Source organism: Nestor notabilis, unplaced genomic scaffold, assembly GCF_000696875.1.
Source record: "Nestor notabilis isolate BGI_N333 unplaced genomic scaffold, ASM69687v1 scaffold8432, whole genome shotgun sequence".
Classification (NCBI taxonomy): domain Eukaryota; kingdom Metazoa; phylum Chordata; class Aves; order Psittaciformes; family Psittacidae; genus Nestor; species Nestor notabilis.
The window spans coordinates 78,832-94,588 of NW_009916932.1; the positions used below are offsets into that span (position 1 = coordinate 78,832).

The following is a 15,757-nucleotide window of genomic DNA, read 5'->3' on the forward strand; positions in this document are numbered from 1 at the left end:
CTACTCACTATTCACCCATACAGCTCTGTTCCCTGGGACACCTAGATGCTGCCTCCATCAGTAAGCCACTGTATAGAACCAAGTATCTACTTGAGTGGCTGTTGGGATTTGTTCTTCCCTCTCCCTGCTGGAGGCCATGTCACAAGCATCTTTCTCTTGGCATTTTGAGAGCAGCTGTCCCCAGACTGTTTCCATCAGCCATGCTGAGCTCTCACTCCGTGGCTGTAACAAAGGATGGCAGGGTTGAGCAGGTTTATACCTGGACACTCCCTCTGGATTGCAGTCTTCAGTAATAAGCTTAAGTGAATTTGATAGTTGAAAAGATTATTCAAACTGTCAAACATTTGCGTCTCCTGTGGATTCTAGTACTGTCTGGTTTATATTGCTAAAACACTGCTTACACCTGGTGTGTTGCTCTCTGTTGTATCCTACAGGACATGAATTTACTTGTCCAAAGCTTGCTTGTTTTAAGTGGCATCTACACCTCCTGACTGCATTCCATGGAGTCACAAAAGCCAGCCTCAAACAGGCTTTTTTGGGCATTGGCAGGCTGTAACATCCACTCAATGGGTGGGAACAGAAGCCCACAGGTCCTGGCAGTCACAGCCCAGCTAGCTTATCTACGCTGGCTACCTAGCTAAAATCTCACTTGGAAGTCTCTCATTGGTGTCACTATCCATCACCACTGCCCTAATGCACTGGGGTTCGGAGTGCCACATGGAGCTGGCACAGACCATATCCCTGCTCCTAGCACAGATCTTGGGCAGCAATGGAGCAAACAGGAATGGGGAAAAGCTGGCTGCAGCAGTGCCCATACAGGGCTTGTCTGTGAAGAAATCCTGCAACTTGCAGGGCCACCAAAATTCAAGGCCTTCTAAAATTTTATTAGGTTCTGTAAAAAGTAGTAACACGGAAATTTTAACAAATTAGGCCAATTTCTTAGCTGCTTCTGATCATTAATATAATCAAACCCGAAACAGTGGAAACTTCCATAGGAGAAGGGGTTAATCCCCATGGAAACTCTTAACACATTCCAGTTTAGGAAACTGCATTCTGTCTGCTTCACGCTGCCCTCTGGCAGTTTCAGCTTGCGTTCCTTATATTCAATTATATTTAATTGCTGGTGCACCACCATCACCTCCAAACCAAAAGGGGAAGCAATTTGCTAGTTAGCAGATTGCTCTATTTCCCTCCTTTTGCTGGAAGAAGCCTGCCACAGTGTGCTTGGGGACCTTCACACGAGCAGTTCTTGTAACTAAGGGTTCCCATATGGTTAGCCATAAGGGCAGTCAGCTTTATCTTTTGGGTTCATGCCCTGGATAACTCATAGCACAGAGCCAGCCTGTCTGCTCTTTGCTGAAGAGCGAGTAGGCAGCATTGAAAAGGAATGGGACTACAAGCAGCTTGCAGGGTTAATGCCAAATATGAATCTGCTTTCAATGGCTTAACCTGCAGTTCTGACATTTAACAGTGCAGGTAAGTTACTATTTTTGCTAACCGTACTCTCCTCAGACCAGTACTAAACTAACCATTGAAAATAAGACAAAATGATGACTTTTTTGGAAATGCAAAACAAACAGAAGGCCAATGCTGCATTCTCTACAATCATGAGTTCATATGTGCCACTTCACCCAGCTGGATTACACTCAAATAACTACATAAGAAGTTTTTCCTGAGGCTTGCTTTTTTGTGTTTTCAGTGCTGGGAATGATCTTTTTAAAATAGATTAGAAGGGATCAACATCAGAGAGAATACCCAGGTAGAAACATTGGCCTGAAGTTTTGAAAATGCCTTCAACTTTCCATAAAAGTATGCAACTTTTGCTCAAGAGACCAAAAAATGTACACTGCTGGTGCTTTTTCTCATGTTTTGCTTTTAAATGGCTATTGTTTTTTCCATCTGCTGAAACTTAAATAGTAAAATTACTATTTTCTCACAACTCTTATAAAGTTCTCCCAAGTATCCAAACTCCACTGTTCCAGGTATAACCAAAACTAAGTACTTAATCCTGTGCATACTGAAGTCCAGGCTAAAACTCACAAACTGCATTTGAGTCTGGACTGTGACCTCTGAAGGTTGTTGGGGTTGTGCTTCACAGAAGGTGAGGCTGAAAAGTACACACAAGTCTATGCTGAAAATGAAATGTGTGGCTACACATTTTATGAAAGGAGACAGATAAAAAAGAGCAACCCCTCTCTACAGGATTTCACAATTTAAAAGCCATGCTGGACAGGGGAAAAAGTTAAAATGAGGGAGGGGATAAAATGGAGACATAGTTGGATCGCTCAGCCATATAAATAAAATGGCATTTAGATGCAGGGGTGACACTGGATGTTAAGCAGAAGGGAAAAAAGTACCCGCAGGATAGAGGCAAGGGATAAGAAACTAGAGCAGAGAAAGGAGAAAGCAGCAGCACCCCAGCAATGCAAGCAACATCCCAAGTCTCTGAGTCAAGAGACTAAAGACTCTTTCCCCCTGCTGCCATTCATCTGTGGGTAAATCCTTCTGCCTTTGGCCATTATCAGGCACAGCATAGAATCATGGACTCATAGAATAGTTAGGGCTGGAAAGGACCTTAAGATCATCTAGTTCCAACCCCCTTGACGTGGGCATGGACACCTCACACTAAACCATGTCACCCAAAACTCCATCCAGCCTAGCCCTGAACACTGCCAGGGATGGAGCATTCACAACTTCCTTGGGCAGCCTGTTCCAGTGCCTCACCACCCTCACTGTAAAGAACTTCTTCCTTATATCTAACCTGAATTTCCCCTGTTCAAGTTTGAACCCATCACCCCTTGTCCTATCACTACAGTCCCTAATGAAGAGTCCCTCCCCAGCATCCTTATAGGCCCTCTTCAGATACTGGAAGGCTGCTATAAGGTCTCCACGCAGCCTTCTCTTCTCCAAGCTGAACAGCCCCAACTTTCTCAGCCTGTCTTCATACGGGAGGTGCTCCAGCCCCTTGATCATCCTTGTGGCCTCCTCCATACTTGCTCCAACTGCTCCATGTCCTTTTTATGTTGAGGACACCAGAACTGTACACAAGACTCCAAGTGAGGTCTCACGAGAGCAGAGTAGAGGGGCAGGATCACCTCCTTCAAGTGCATGCTGCAGCAACTCAGCCAGGCAATATCTCGGTTATGATGGTACCTAGCGATAACAGCCCTGATACTGATGGCTGACAGGAGACCAATGATTCTTGCCTAAAAATTATACTTACTTTTATCATACTGCTTTCTCTCCCTACAGAGAGCAAGCACAGCCTTTGTTTACCCCATTACTCCTATGTGTTTGAACATTTTTTGTATTACTTGAAGAAAGAAAACACATTTCAGCTGTCTCCCCAAAACTAACATTGGAAAGTTTGTAATTACTTCATAATGAGGTCTGGCACTTAGCAAGTATGTTATGATCCCATGTTAAATGGTTTACCTTGGTAACAACTGTTTTTTGTGACTCCCAAGTCACCCCACTGTCATCAGTGCTGCTTTTCACAATTTCCATCTCCATCCTCTCTCTGCAGGCAATTATAATTGCCGTATTCCAAATTAGCAGAACAACTTTTAACAACACATTTAGTAAGAACTGGCTTGAGACTATTCCTACCTGTAAAGATCCAGCATGTCACACATTTTATCTACAGCTTTGCTGAACATTCACAGCTCTCCATTTGGAACCTAAAATTGTTTCACTGACAACGAAGGAACTGAATTAAACATCACCTCACGTGCTGAAAACATTACCAAATGTCAGTGGTTGACAGTGAATTCACTCAAGGACTTCTTTACTTATTCATTATAAACAAAATTTTCCCACCTTGCTTTTTTCCTTAATGCATAATTCTGATTTTTTTATACTTTTTTTTTTTTTAACACAGATAATTATTCAGTTACCAGGCTCTGTATTTGTTCCCAAGATACAAATCAATTTAAAAGTCAAAAGATCTAATCTAATTGAGTGAAGCAAATGAAAGGAAAGGAAAAGGCAGAACTGAAGAGGCATATATAAATTGCTAATCTACTGTAGCTCATGCTACAGGATGCTTTTCATGATCCTGTCACAAACGATAGCACCCATGATGCTTCCAGAATCAGCAGAAAATGTTCTGTGAGAGTGTCAAGAACATGAATCCTTACAAGCTCCTAGATGCACAGCATCATGAGATTGCTGGAATTATGTTATTAATAGAGAGGTTCTAATAGGACCGAGTAACTTTCCCTAATAAAGGAAATAGACTATTTTGGATATAAACAAGCCAAAAGACTTTAAAAAAGGATAGGGTAGGTTAAGAGAGTTGCCAAGTCTGAGCCCTGTGACTAAACAAACAAACGATGAATAAACAAATGCAATCACACATACACCAACCACCCTTTGAAACTTCCTTAAAATAACAGCTAGAGTTCCTTCCCTCTTACTCCTTTTCAGCCCTCACCCAGAGGGCATCTTCTCAAACTCATGTGAAGTCAGCTTACCACTGCTGCATCTCAAAGGCACTGTGTCTGCTCTGGTTGTGCAAATTAGTGATGCAATCTGGTTTACAATGCATGTAAAGTGTAATTCCATCTTTTAAGAAGAATATCCCACTCTCACCTTAGAAAGTACTATGCACTGGCATGCACTGAATGGATAGGTAGGTTGGAAAAGCATCTCCTCAAGAATACACAAAGTCTAACTGCATTTCACAGGGACCATCAGGAACAAGCCAAGAAAGGGTAAGATCTCAGCAGTGACCTGGACTCACCGTTTGCCACATGCCGTGGTTGATAACCGGTCCGCTGCTGGTCACGCGGCCTATCCCGCTGTATTTCAGCTGCAGCTCTAGCCGTCCTTTGCGCAAAGCCAAGACTACCCATGTGCTGTCTTGATGGCCTCCAGCAAAGAAAAGGATACCTTCAGGATCAAAGGTTCTAAAGTCGAACTCAGCCACAAGTCTGACCACACAGGTGCCAAGAAATAAATTAGTTATGCAGAGTTCAAAAACCACAAAGTACTTTCCATACAGATAGCATCAATTCTAGCAGTTACAAAGCTCTGTTAAAACACACTAGCTTTTAATGCACTCCTAAAAGCCTAAAGCTGTGAAGGCAGGTTTTAAAATAGCATCAGGAATAAAGACTATGTTACTATACTTCAGTAATTATCCTAGGAGCTCTGCAGTCAAGGCTGCCTTTCCCAATTACTGGTTCGGATAATGTTTTGCCTTACAGGGCTCCATAATGCAAATAAATAATGATGATCATAGGACTAACTGTTACTGTAACAACTTAACTCCATTGCATGCGTAAAGCCAGATGGCGCATTTGACTGTCATTCTAAATTGTTCTCACCTCGTCAGTTGTTTCCTTTTGAAACGTAGCCTGATGACAGGAGCGCCGCTGAACATCCTCCCCAGGTACATAGATTTAGCACTTTTTCCAACAGCAAAAGGCACACATGGTATTATGTTCTATAATCAAAATATATTTTTGAGTGTTTATTCTCCTCACACAGCAGAAAGAGAATCAGAGAGTATGTCTCCTCTTATTTTCTCATGTAGTTGCTATTCACACAGTAGGTTGGGGCATTTTAATGTTTATACTCTCAAAATACTGTTGTTTTGGTACTGAGAACATTTCCTCTTTCCTTCCCTCCTTCCCCCTATCTGCCTTGGAGGAATGTTTTCCTGCTGCAAAAGGAAATCATACTCATAAGGTACAGTATAAAGTTTCTACTGCAGCATCATGACTGCAACACAACATATGCTAAGAACTTGCTGTTGGTTGCTTTCTGCAGAGGCAGCCTGTGCCACTGAAGCCCATCTATCCCAAATGCCTGAAGGAGAAAAACATTAAGTGCCAAGTGTTGGTCCATAACTTACACCATACACCGAGTTCTTCACACCTTCCTACTGGGTCTAAATCAGAAAAGCTTGTGCAGCCATAGCCAAACAGAGACTGGCAGGGCTATCACTGGCATGCTCTTTTTGGAATGGGGACAGGAGGAGCCTGAGAAAAGAGATTTTCAGAAGAAGATTTCTTTTCAGGAGAGCTACTGTCACTAGCTCACATGACTTTGCCAATACGATACCCTCCTGCTGGTCACTCAGCTTAGATGGCTTTGGTCCAGAGCTTCATCAGTTATTCTTAACTGCAATGTAAAATAAAGGGCTGTTCTGCAGTTACAGCAATGAAGACCAACATACCTCACAGGTATTCATGTCCTGAGAAAGTTTTACTCCCCCTCTGCCATCGCAGTGACAGGTATAACTCCCTGGTGAGTTGACACAGGTCTGTTCACAGAGCTTCTCTTCACATTCATTTATATCTATGCAAAACCAGCAAAGAGGAGAGGAGAAAACAGCAATTGAGTTTGTTTAAACATTAATCATCTGAGAGAAAAAAATGTTATTGGTGCTGTTTTGTAGCACCTTTCATTTGAGCATGTCAAGTGCTCTGTAGCCAGTACTTACCCTATGCCGTATCTTTATAGGAGGGAAGGGTTAGAATTAGCATCTGCACAAATCTGTTTTCACAGACAGATTCCAGCTGCCCAAACATACACAGCGAGTCAGTGGGAAGGCTGGAAGCAGAGCTCAACTCCTTGTCTGCTGATGCAGAGCCCTGGCCTCTTAACTTCTAGACAAGACCTCCTCCCTTCAGGCCCTTTCTGCTATGCTTTTGCTGACTGGTTCCTGCTCCTTCAACTCAGGTTCAGCTTAAGGACTGCTTGCTTCATTGTTACTCAGCAGCTGGATTCTCAACAAACAAGTAAAAGCTGAGTTTTTCATTCTTTTTTTTTTTTTTTTGCCTTTGTCTTGTTTTTATCCTCTCACAAACAAATGCAGGAAAACAAATTGCGACGGCCCACAGGGATCGTTTCAGGCAGAGATAAACACGTAGAGCCCAGTAGGGCTGGTTGGTATGTGATTCAAGTCATTATGTTAACCTAGACAAAAGGCAGGGAACAATGCTAGTTTTGGAATACTTTCAAAACTTACTCGGTTGAGAAAGCTTGCAGGCAGTGTAGCCAGCAGAACTGTGCATGGTTCCAATGCATATTAATCTCCTAGTTCAGAGTAATATCACAAGACAGGTTTTGAAAGAACAACAGCTACTGCTCTGTAACTTTTCTTGTCCTACAAAGAGAGACAGCAACATGCACAGATGCTTCTGAGCTTCCACCAGATCTTGTACTTGTCATAAATTCAAGAAATTTCAGTACTGTGGCTCATACAGCTTGATTCAAGTCATCAAAGATGACTGTAAACCCAATGAACTTGAAGATGACTGCAAACTGCAAACTCACAACTACAGACAGGGAACAGAAGACTAGTGTGCGAGCAAGAGTTCTTTTAAAAATAGCTTTTACTGAAGTCTGAAATTAAATTTCTGGGGTCTTATAGCTTTGAATCATGTAATAAATGGTAACATGGTGTTATTTCATCACCTTACCTTGACAAGTCTTTTTCACATCATCGTACTTGTAGCCTGCATCACAAAGACATTCATATGAACTTATTAAATTTTTACAGTAAGCTTCTCCACAGATGTCTGCTGCTGCTGCGCATTCGTCTATGTCTGCAAAACAAGCAATTAAACAACATGACTTTGGAGGAGTATAATCACTTCATGTTCACACACTGGAGTGGGCTCAGGGTCAAGAGAGCCCTTTGTTATTTTGGTAACTGAAAAACCCAGTATCTTTAAGACTCTACCTTTAGCTTTAGCTAGCTATAAGAAGTGACTTCAGGCTTTCAAAACTAGTTGTCTTTCTTTCTTTAAGCCATTAACCACTACCTGAAAAAAACAATGCGAAGTAAGCCAGGAGGAAAACTGTAAAACAGAACAACTCCCACAAAACCAAAAAGCCCCACTCCATTCAGGGGGCCAAAACTGCAGGTTAAAAAAGCAGCAAGCAAAAAGTAAAAAGCAGGAACTGAGGAACAGCAAGTATGTGTTTTACCTAAACACAGAAGGAACATGCAGCCTGTGGAGCACCACATAGTTCTCTTCTCCTTCCTCAGACAGGCAAACAGTGATTTTTCATGTATTCACAAAACTGAGATCTAGATCTTCTGATCTGTAGTGACAAAGGGGAATTGAAGCAGCCCACTTTGCCAGAGCGAACAAATCATGAGCTTAAGGTCCTTTCCAACCCTAACTATTCTACGATTCTGCATCTGAGAGATGTGGGCTTTCACTATGAAGGCAGGCAGTGGGCTGGAACTGGAGGTCCATAAAAACAAGTAAGTGTTTTTCTAACATTTTAACTAATAACCAGCAAAATCCTGGTGTTGACAAAACATTTGCAGTGTACTGAGAGTTTAACATTTACTTTTGCTTTCTAGGACATATTAAAATTATAATTACATGTTCCAGGTGTGAGTGAACTGGTTAATGGTAGTCTATTTTGTATGCTATGTAACGTAGTCTGAAAATGAACAGACAAAACCTAACGTTTTAGTATGTGCACATAATGACAGGAATAAATCTGAAAGAAAATTGAAATGCAATGATAAATCTCAGCTAGCATTAACCACAGCTGACAGTAACCTCACAAACAGAGGGTCATATGTTGAAGCTGCAGAATGCTTATATGCTATGATCACAGTGCTCTAGTAGACAGTACTAGGGTATTATACAAATATATATACATACAAAACCAAATGTAATTGTGAGGCCACTCGCAGTCCACCTATCCATGCCAGCTGGCACCAGAGGACAATTCAAAAGTGAAGCTGACTCTTCTAAGTGGCTGCTCCCATTATGAAGGGATGCCATGTAATCTACACAGTTGTCACTTTTTACAGTGGAAGTGACACAGAAATAAAATCCTGCTCTTTGTGGTTTTGCTGGTAGCATTAATACGTTGTTCAGATCAGGTATGTAAACTGTGTAGAAATATGTCATCAGATTCATCTGTAGAAGGTATATACACAGACTTGCCTGTTTCTTCATGAGATACATGTGACTTTAACAGCCATCTGTGATCATTAACGAGTCTGTCTCAGCATGCAGTTTCTTAATGCTTTTAAAATCTCAGTTGCTTAAGTTTTACTTATGTAAATTCATTCTGCAGTTTCAATGAGATGCTTTAGATCCTCACTTTCCTTTCTCAGCTGCTATGTAAAATAGCTGCCAACCTTCACTAGGGCCTTTCTACAGCTATTAATATTCACTTGCAGCGAATTTATCCATCTGCACTATCTGAATTCATTAGCTGCTGCACATATCCAAATTTAGAAAAGTAAAATAAGAAACACACAAAAGAAAAATAAATGGCTCATACACTACAACAGCGCGAGACTGAAAAGAATCGTAACAACGCATCTGGCCAGCCCTTCCTCCTCTCAATGTCAGGATAAGAGGACTGATCAGCTAAACCAATTTAGCACGATCCAAGCCACAAATCCTCTGTGAATCACTCCTGTGTTATGATACTGGCAAGTAGCATGGTGTGACTGCTGACAAGCCCAGGCATGTAGTGTTGGCTGGAGCACCTAGCTAAGAGGAGCTACCAGCAAGTCTCTGGTAGCTGGGCTAGGGAGTAGAACAGGGCTGCTCAGTGCTACCCAGGTCTTGGCAACAACAGCCACAAGTCACTCAGTGTCTGCTGAAGCAAACTGAGAGACCCATCAAAGCTTACCTTCACAGGTTTTGCTGTCTTTAAGAGTGTAACCACTGAGGCATGAACAATGGTAGCTGCCAAGCTTGTTAAGGCAGAGCTGGTTACAGCCACCATTCTGCGTTCTGCATTCATCAATATCTATATCAAAAGAAAGTGTTACAGTCAGCTTTCCACCTCTGTAAATCATCTTCAGGGTGAGAACGGGATAGGCGTTTGGGAAGAGAAAGGCCAAACAAGAAACACTATTACAACTGCAACACGGTGGTTACAAAAAGCACAGAGATTTCATTCAAACACTTCAAGAAAGCTAGCTAAAGTTCATTTAATAAAAAAAAGGCAGAATGAACTGTAGCTGAGTCGCTCCTTCACAGCTCTGAGAATGCAGGAGAGTATCTTCAGTCACTGCAAAGTCTGCTTAGAGAAGCAAACTAATTATAACTAATGTATTTTATATCACAACTAAGTTTTAAAATTATACTATGACCAATAAGTTCAGGATGAAAGCTTTAAATAAAACAAGAACACTAAACCCTTACTACTACAGAACACATGCAAAGACAAAAAATTTTAAGTTCACAGCTATTGAGCACTGAGAGCTAAACTGTGCTCCAGAGAAATTCACAGCAAAAGCCTGTTAAATCCAGAAAAGCCTGGGTTTCACCATTGATTTGCCCTACCTGCTCATTATAGCCTGCTTGTATATGGGACTCTGGAGATAGCTGATAGGTAGAACAACACATTTCATGGCATTTTATAAGAAAAAGAGGGGATATGCTTCAAACTAATCAGCTCTGAGCTCTTAAAGCTGACTGTAATCAGTCAACTGTCTCAAATGCTTAAATATACCGCTTGTGAGGGATCCTGTAATCTCCCCACAATATTTACATCAGAAGGAAAGGCTTTGGATCTCCTGCTGTTTTGGTTGCCACAATTCTGGACTGGCTGAATGTGGTTTCTGGCAATTACTTAATATTGGCAGGCAGAAAAGGAGTGGCCCTGACAGGAAACCTTGCAGGCAGAGAATTAAAAAAGGAACCAGAAAACAAAGGGAGGGAAGATAACTTCAGTATTTCATAAAGGAATAGAGAAATGCCCTCTGGGGGCCTGGAACTTCTTGCACAAATAGTTTCTGCCTGAATATTCCCTTTGGAGGTGATCCAAATACACACTGGAATTAAGCGGATATGGAATAAGGTCCTATTAGAAAGGAGTCTTTAACAGACTAATTTCACTGGTTTGTGTATCATCAGACTCAGACCCCAACTTGACTGCTGAAAGTCACTGTTCCCATTGCAGGGATGCTAGAAAGGAAGATGGGCCAGCTTCTCTGTCTCTGCAGTCTGTGATCTGTTACATCAGGGTTCACGGTAGCAGTTGTTGCAGTTTCGCTTGAAAAGCCACTACAACTCTACTTCTGCTTCCCCTTTCAGAGGGGTGACACAGGAAGTTGGAGCATAACTTCTTAGATTACCTTGCCAAGACCAAGCTGAGGTCTAGTAATGTCTAAAAATGTTGATGTGAAAGAGTTACCTGATTTACAGAAGATAAAAATATGAGCAGCATGCAATCCAGGTTCAGTTCTGTGGCTTTCAAATTGTGCAGTATCAGTGACCATTTGAGAATATCACAAAACCCAATACATCTTTGTCACAGGTATAAAAGATAATGAAACCCAATTACCTTTTTCACATGTTTTTCCCTGCCAGCCATGCTTGCATTCACAATAGAAGTCCCCCTTGAGATCTTCACATTTGACAGTCCCCTCTTTGTGGCAAGGATCGGGAGAACACTGGTTTGGCAAATCTGATTTATATAAAGAATTAAAAAAAACAAACAAACAAAACCAGAACAACACATTGAAGTCACTGACTACCAGATGTTTCACTCTCATTTAAATTCAAGAAGCTTAAAAAGTAATGGGGAATCACTACCAGAAATACTCACACCTGGCAAAACTGGAAGCTAATTCTTAGTGCTAACATGCCGAACAAGCTGTGCCAGGGATTTTGTAGAGCACGTGCAGTGGAATTCATTTAATTGCAAAAGGGAGTGAGCTACCATCCCCATATCTGAAGGGCACATCCTGAAAGAAGCAACTCAAAGTAGCTCATTTTTAAGAAAGTTAATTCTACACTCCCTACTTTAGAGAAAATACAAAGCAGGTAGCAACTAAAGTAGTATGTACTCAAGGAAGGACGGGTTTGCTTTTAAATGACTCCTGGTAGTTCAACTGAGGGCCTTACCAGGGCTGATAGATATGTGGCTAGCAAAGGTCTATACCTGAAATTTTTGTCAGAGCTGTACAATTTAGGCTTTTTTGTTGTGCAGAATGAGAATAAAAAAAGAAATACCCATGTGTTAACAGCATAAAAATGGCAAACTACTAATCCAGTTTATAGGCAGCACATGGGCTTTTCTCCATAGGAAAGCAGTAAGAGTATAGTCACCATACTTTGGGGAGAATTGGAGGAGCAAATATCAAACTATCAGGTAACTGTTCAACAAATGGACGTCACCTCTGCAAATTTACCTACCCACCTTTCTGCAAAACACCCAGGGACAGTGCTTGGCTGAGATAGCTAAAGGAAGGATGAGACAATACCCTTGTCCCCACAAAAAAAAGAGGCCAGGCCACACAAAATTAAATGCAGCTACAGCTTGAGCTGTCTGAACATACACCTGCCAGAATACCTCCCAGTAAATCACTGCCCAGACAACACACTGCTGGAGGTGGAGGAGTCAGGGAAGCAGAGGGCAGAGTAGTGCTAATCAGCATCTTTCTTTTCCTAGACAGACCAAAATTTGTATACAGTAAACAGAATGGTTTAGGTATTAAGCCAAGTCTGGAAGCAGCACAATCTAAACCTCCCAGACATGCCAGTGTTTTCAAAGTCACTTGATAAGCAAAACAAGTCAACAGGTTTATGTGTGACTTATCTGGTGTATCCTCAAGCTTTTGATTCTTTCTCTCAAACTGGATTCTGATATACCTTGCAGAGCCAGATGGAAATAATGCCGCCCAGCAGAATACCACTCTACAACCCATGGTGAATGGCAGGAACAACCTCAGACATTTCTATCACAGCAACACTGTGTCAATAGTTTGCTCCTCTTACCATGAGAGTTTGAGAACATGAGGCACAGGCTTATACTCTCCTGATGGCTCCATAGCTGTGTAATTCTGCCAGTTTCACAGAAGGTGCTCCTGATTTAAATCATCGCAAGAGAAAATGGATCTTGTTTCCATTCATTTACATGACAGATTTTAAAAGTAATGAAGATCATGACCTTTTTATGTGCTTTGAGCTATTTCTCATAGCTCGTAAGTGCAGACAGAGAACAGAACTACCAGTTCCAATTTTGAAGTCGGTATGGCAACAAGGCTTTACTTAAGTACACCACTTGCTGCTTCCAGTTCATTACTCCGTACTGCCAATTTATTCTTTTATATTCACAAAATAGTGCAAATTAAAACTTCATTGGGAAAATTACAGGTTGTGAAGATTATGACACTCACTATTAAAAAGCAGGCACACATGACCTAACCAAAATCCCATTGTGTTTTTTAAGGTCACATGCAGCTTCATTTTAAAAATGTCCTGTGGACTTTTCCAGACAAATCCCCAATTCCTGGCTGACATCCTTGCAGATCTGCAGACCAAAGTAAAGGTACCTGTGTGTAAGGCAAGCATCTATCTGCAAAGCAATTGTTGTAAATTCTCATTGCAGTAAGTAGAGATCTAGTTAGTACAATAAATGAAGTCCATAGAATGATTCAGTTCTTCCCAGAACAGACAGAGTTTGGCCAGTGAAATCCCTCTAGGTTAACTCTCCACTGAGTGTGATGGGAATACAGCTCATGTATGTACCCATGCTGGAAACACCTGCATCTACATCTCTGAATCCAGAGCTGAATCCTACCTGTAACCCTGATCTAAAGATCTTATGAAACTGAGAATCCTCAAATACTCTGCTAAGCTGCCTAACTACTCTCACACTTAAAATTTCTACCCTATTTCCAGTATAAACTAGTCTAGTTGATCACCCTCCAGCCCTTAGGTTGTGCAATGTCTTTGTTTGCAATGCCAGATTAAAAGAGCCTTCCACTACCTTATTTTGAGAGGAGAAAGGCTGTTAAGAGACAAAATTTAAATTTGTCTTGTGGGCACAACCTCACAGAGCTACAGACCCTTTTGGCAGCATCTGTGAAGAATTAAGAGGCACACTGGAACTGGCCATGCACAAAGCCTATCATTCTTCCAAGTGTGTTTCAGGCTCCTTCTCTGTTACTTCTCCTGTGAATTGACAATGGCTAGCCAAAACTCAGCCATTTCAATACTTTAATGAGGGAAAATATTGTGATTTTATTTCCAAACCACTGCATCTGTGAAGGGCAAAAATCCCTAAAAACAGTTATGCAGCTTTTATTTGTTCATTACTACCATTTAGACTTGTATTTCTAAAACACTGATTAGCTGTTCAGAACAAGTGTTCCCAACTGGTACTGTCATTTTCAGCAGAAACTCCTGCCTCTTCGCTGTGCCACATGCATGAGCAAAAGGAAGCATTCAGCCTCACCTCCCACTTTGAACTACCTGGTATTCTGCAGCTGACATGACTACCATAGGTCTGAGGACTCAAACATCCAGAAGTGATACTGCAGCATTACATGAGTGCAAGTCTTCACATACCACTTACCAACCTTGAAATTCACTCTTCAGAAACTGCTGTAACGCAGTTTATAAACATGAGAGGTCAACTAAATTGTGATGCTGCTTTGGTAGCGCTGATATGACTAGTCAAGCTTGTTCATAATAAAAGACGGAACCACAGGGGTAAAAATGAACCTAAGTGAGCATACATGTGATTTTCTCCCCATTTGAACTGATCTGCTCCCAGAACATTTTTAGAATATTTATGCATGCAGCTTTATACCTGTAACACTGCTAAGCTTCAAGAGGGAACTGGAAAGGTGTTAGAAGTGTTCGTTATATTCTGATCTCTAGTGTTAGTGGTGAACAAATACACCCCTTCCCCCTGTGCAGAGATAGCAGTTTGACTTCCAAATTGATCTGAATTTTTAAGGGTTGCAGTATTTAAAGCACAGTCACGTGATGCCTGAAAACAATAACCTTGTAAAGAAGCCTGACACAAGCCTGTGTTCGACTTCAAGATTTTTTTAAGGTTCCTTAACAGGGGTGAGCCAAGGTTACCATCTAAGAGGAAAGACAATGAAAGGCCAAGCATAGTGTATAGCGTTATGGTAAATCCTATTTCTCATCCCTCTTGCTTCACAGTTTATTCAGACCTTGGGAAAATGGTGGGAAAGAAATGTCGTGCATCATAAAATACCAAAGCACTGAAACATGGCAGTGAGATAGTGACAGGTCATAAAAGGGAAAAGATCTTTTTTTGCTGTTCAAATAGGAAAGCAATATGGAATCTCATGCCTAGAGAATAGGAAGACTAGTACTGAAATAGTATCAAAAATGGAGATGGCTGACCTGGTCCCACTCCTTCAGGTAGAATGAGAGAACATTTAACTACAATATACAAAACAAAAGTGCTTACTGTGAACGCATGTGAGGAAATCAGGACTCCTTGTATACGGTGACCCATATTTCTGAATACAAGCTGAAGAACAGAAAATGACATTGTTATTATTATAATGATGACATGGCAGCTGTTCAAAGCATATCAAATGATAGCTGGCCTACTGATTCATTGTGCAAGGGTTTGGAGGGTGGATGCAAAATTGATGCAGTTTTACTATCTCCCAGATGTCTTAAGATTCTCAAGTTGACTAACATTTTTTAGCTCTGATGTAGAGTTACAAGCCATCTGAAAAGGATGATCACTTAACCAGATGCTACTATGATTCTAAAAGCATGTTAGTAGCTCATCAAATTTGACCACTAAATCTCTTTAAAAATCTAATAAGCACATGGAGTTTTCTCAAACTGCCAGCATTTGTGATCTTAAGTACTACATATTAAATGTAAAAAAAACCAATATGATGCCATGACTATGATACAGTCAATAGACTGAGCCAATCGTTCAATAAGGAAAGATATGTTTTTATTTTTAAGATAAGGAGAGTAGTTAAGAGCTGAGTTAATTAAAAAGGGAAGAAAATAAAAGAGTTCAA

At 41.1% G+C, this 15,757-nt stretch overlaps 1 protein-coding gene across 1 annotated transcript in view; it reads right to left on the bottom strand.

Moving 5' to 3' along the window:
* Positions 1-15,757, bottom strand: part of GAS6 (growth arrest-specific 6) — a gene marked incomplete at its 5' end in the record, with an annotated part of 38,782 nt that overhangs the window by 9,123 nt on the left and 13,902 nt on the right. Inside the window, 7 exons of the mRNA XM_010024834.1 lie at positions 4,745-4,934; positions 5,331-5,449; positions 6,185-6,306; positions 7,434-7,559; positions 9,628-9,747; positions 11,290-11,412; positions 15,181-15,243. Of these exons, the coding sequence (XP_010023136.1) occupies positions 4,745-4,934; positions 5,331-5,449; positions 6,185-6,306; positions 7,434-7,559; positions 9,628-9,747; positions 11,290-11,412; positions 15,181-15,243 (863 nt within the window). The remainder of the gene's footprint in view (positions 1-4,744; positions 4,935-5,330; positions 5,450-6,184; positions 6,307-7,433; positions 7,560-9,627; positions 9,748-11,289; positions 11,413-15,180; positions 15,244-15,757) is intronic.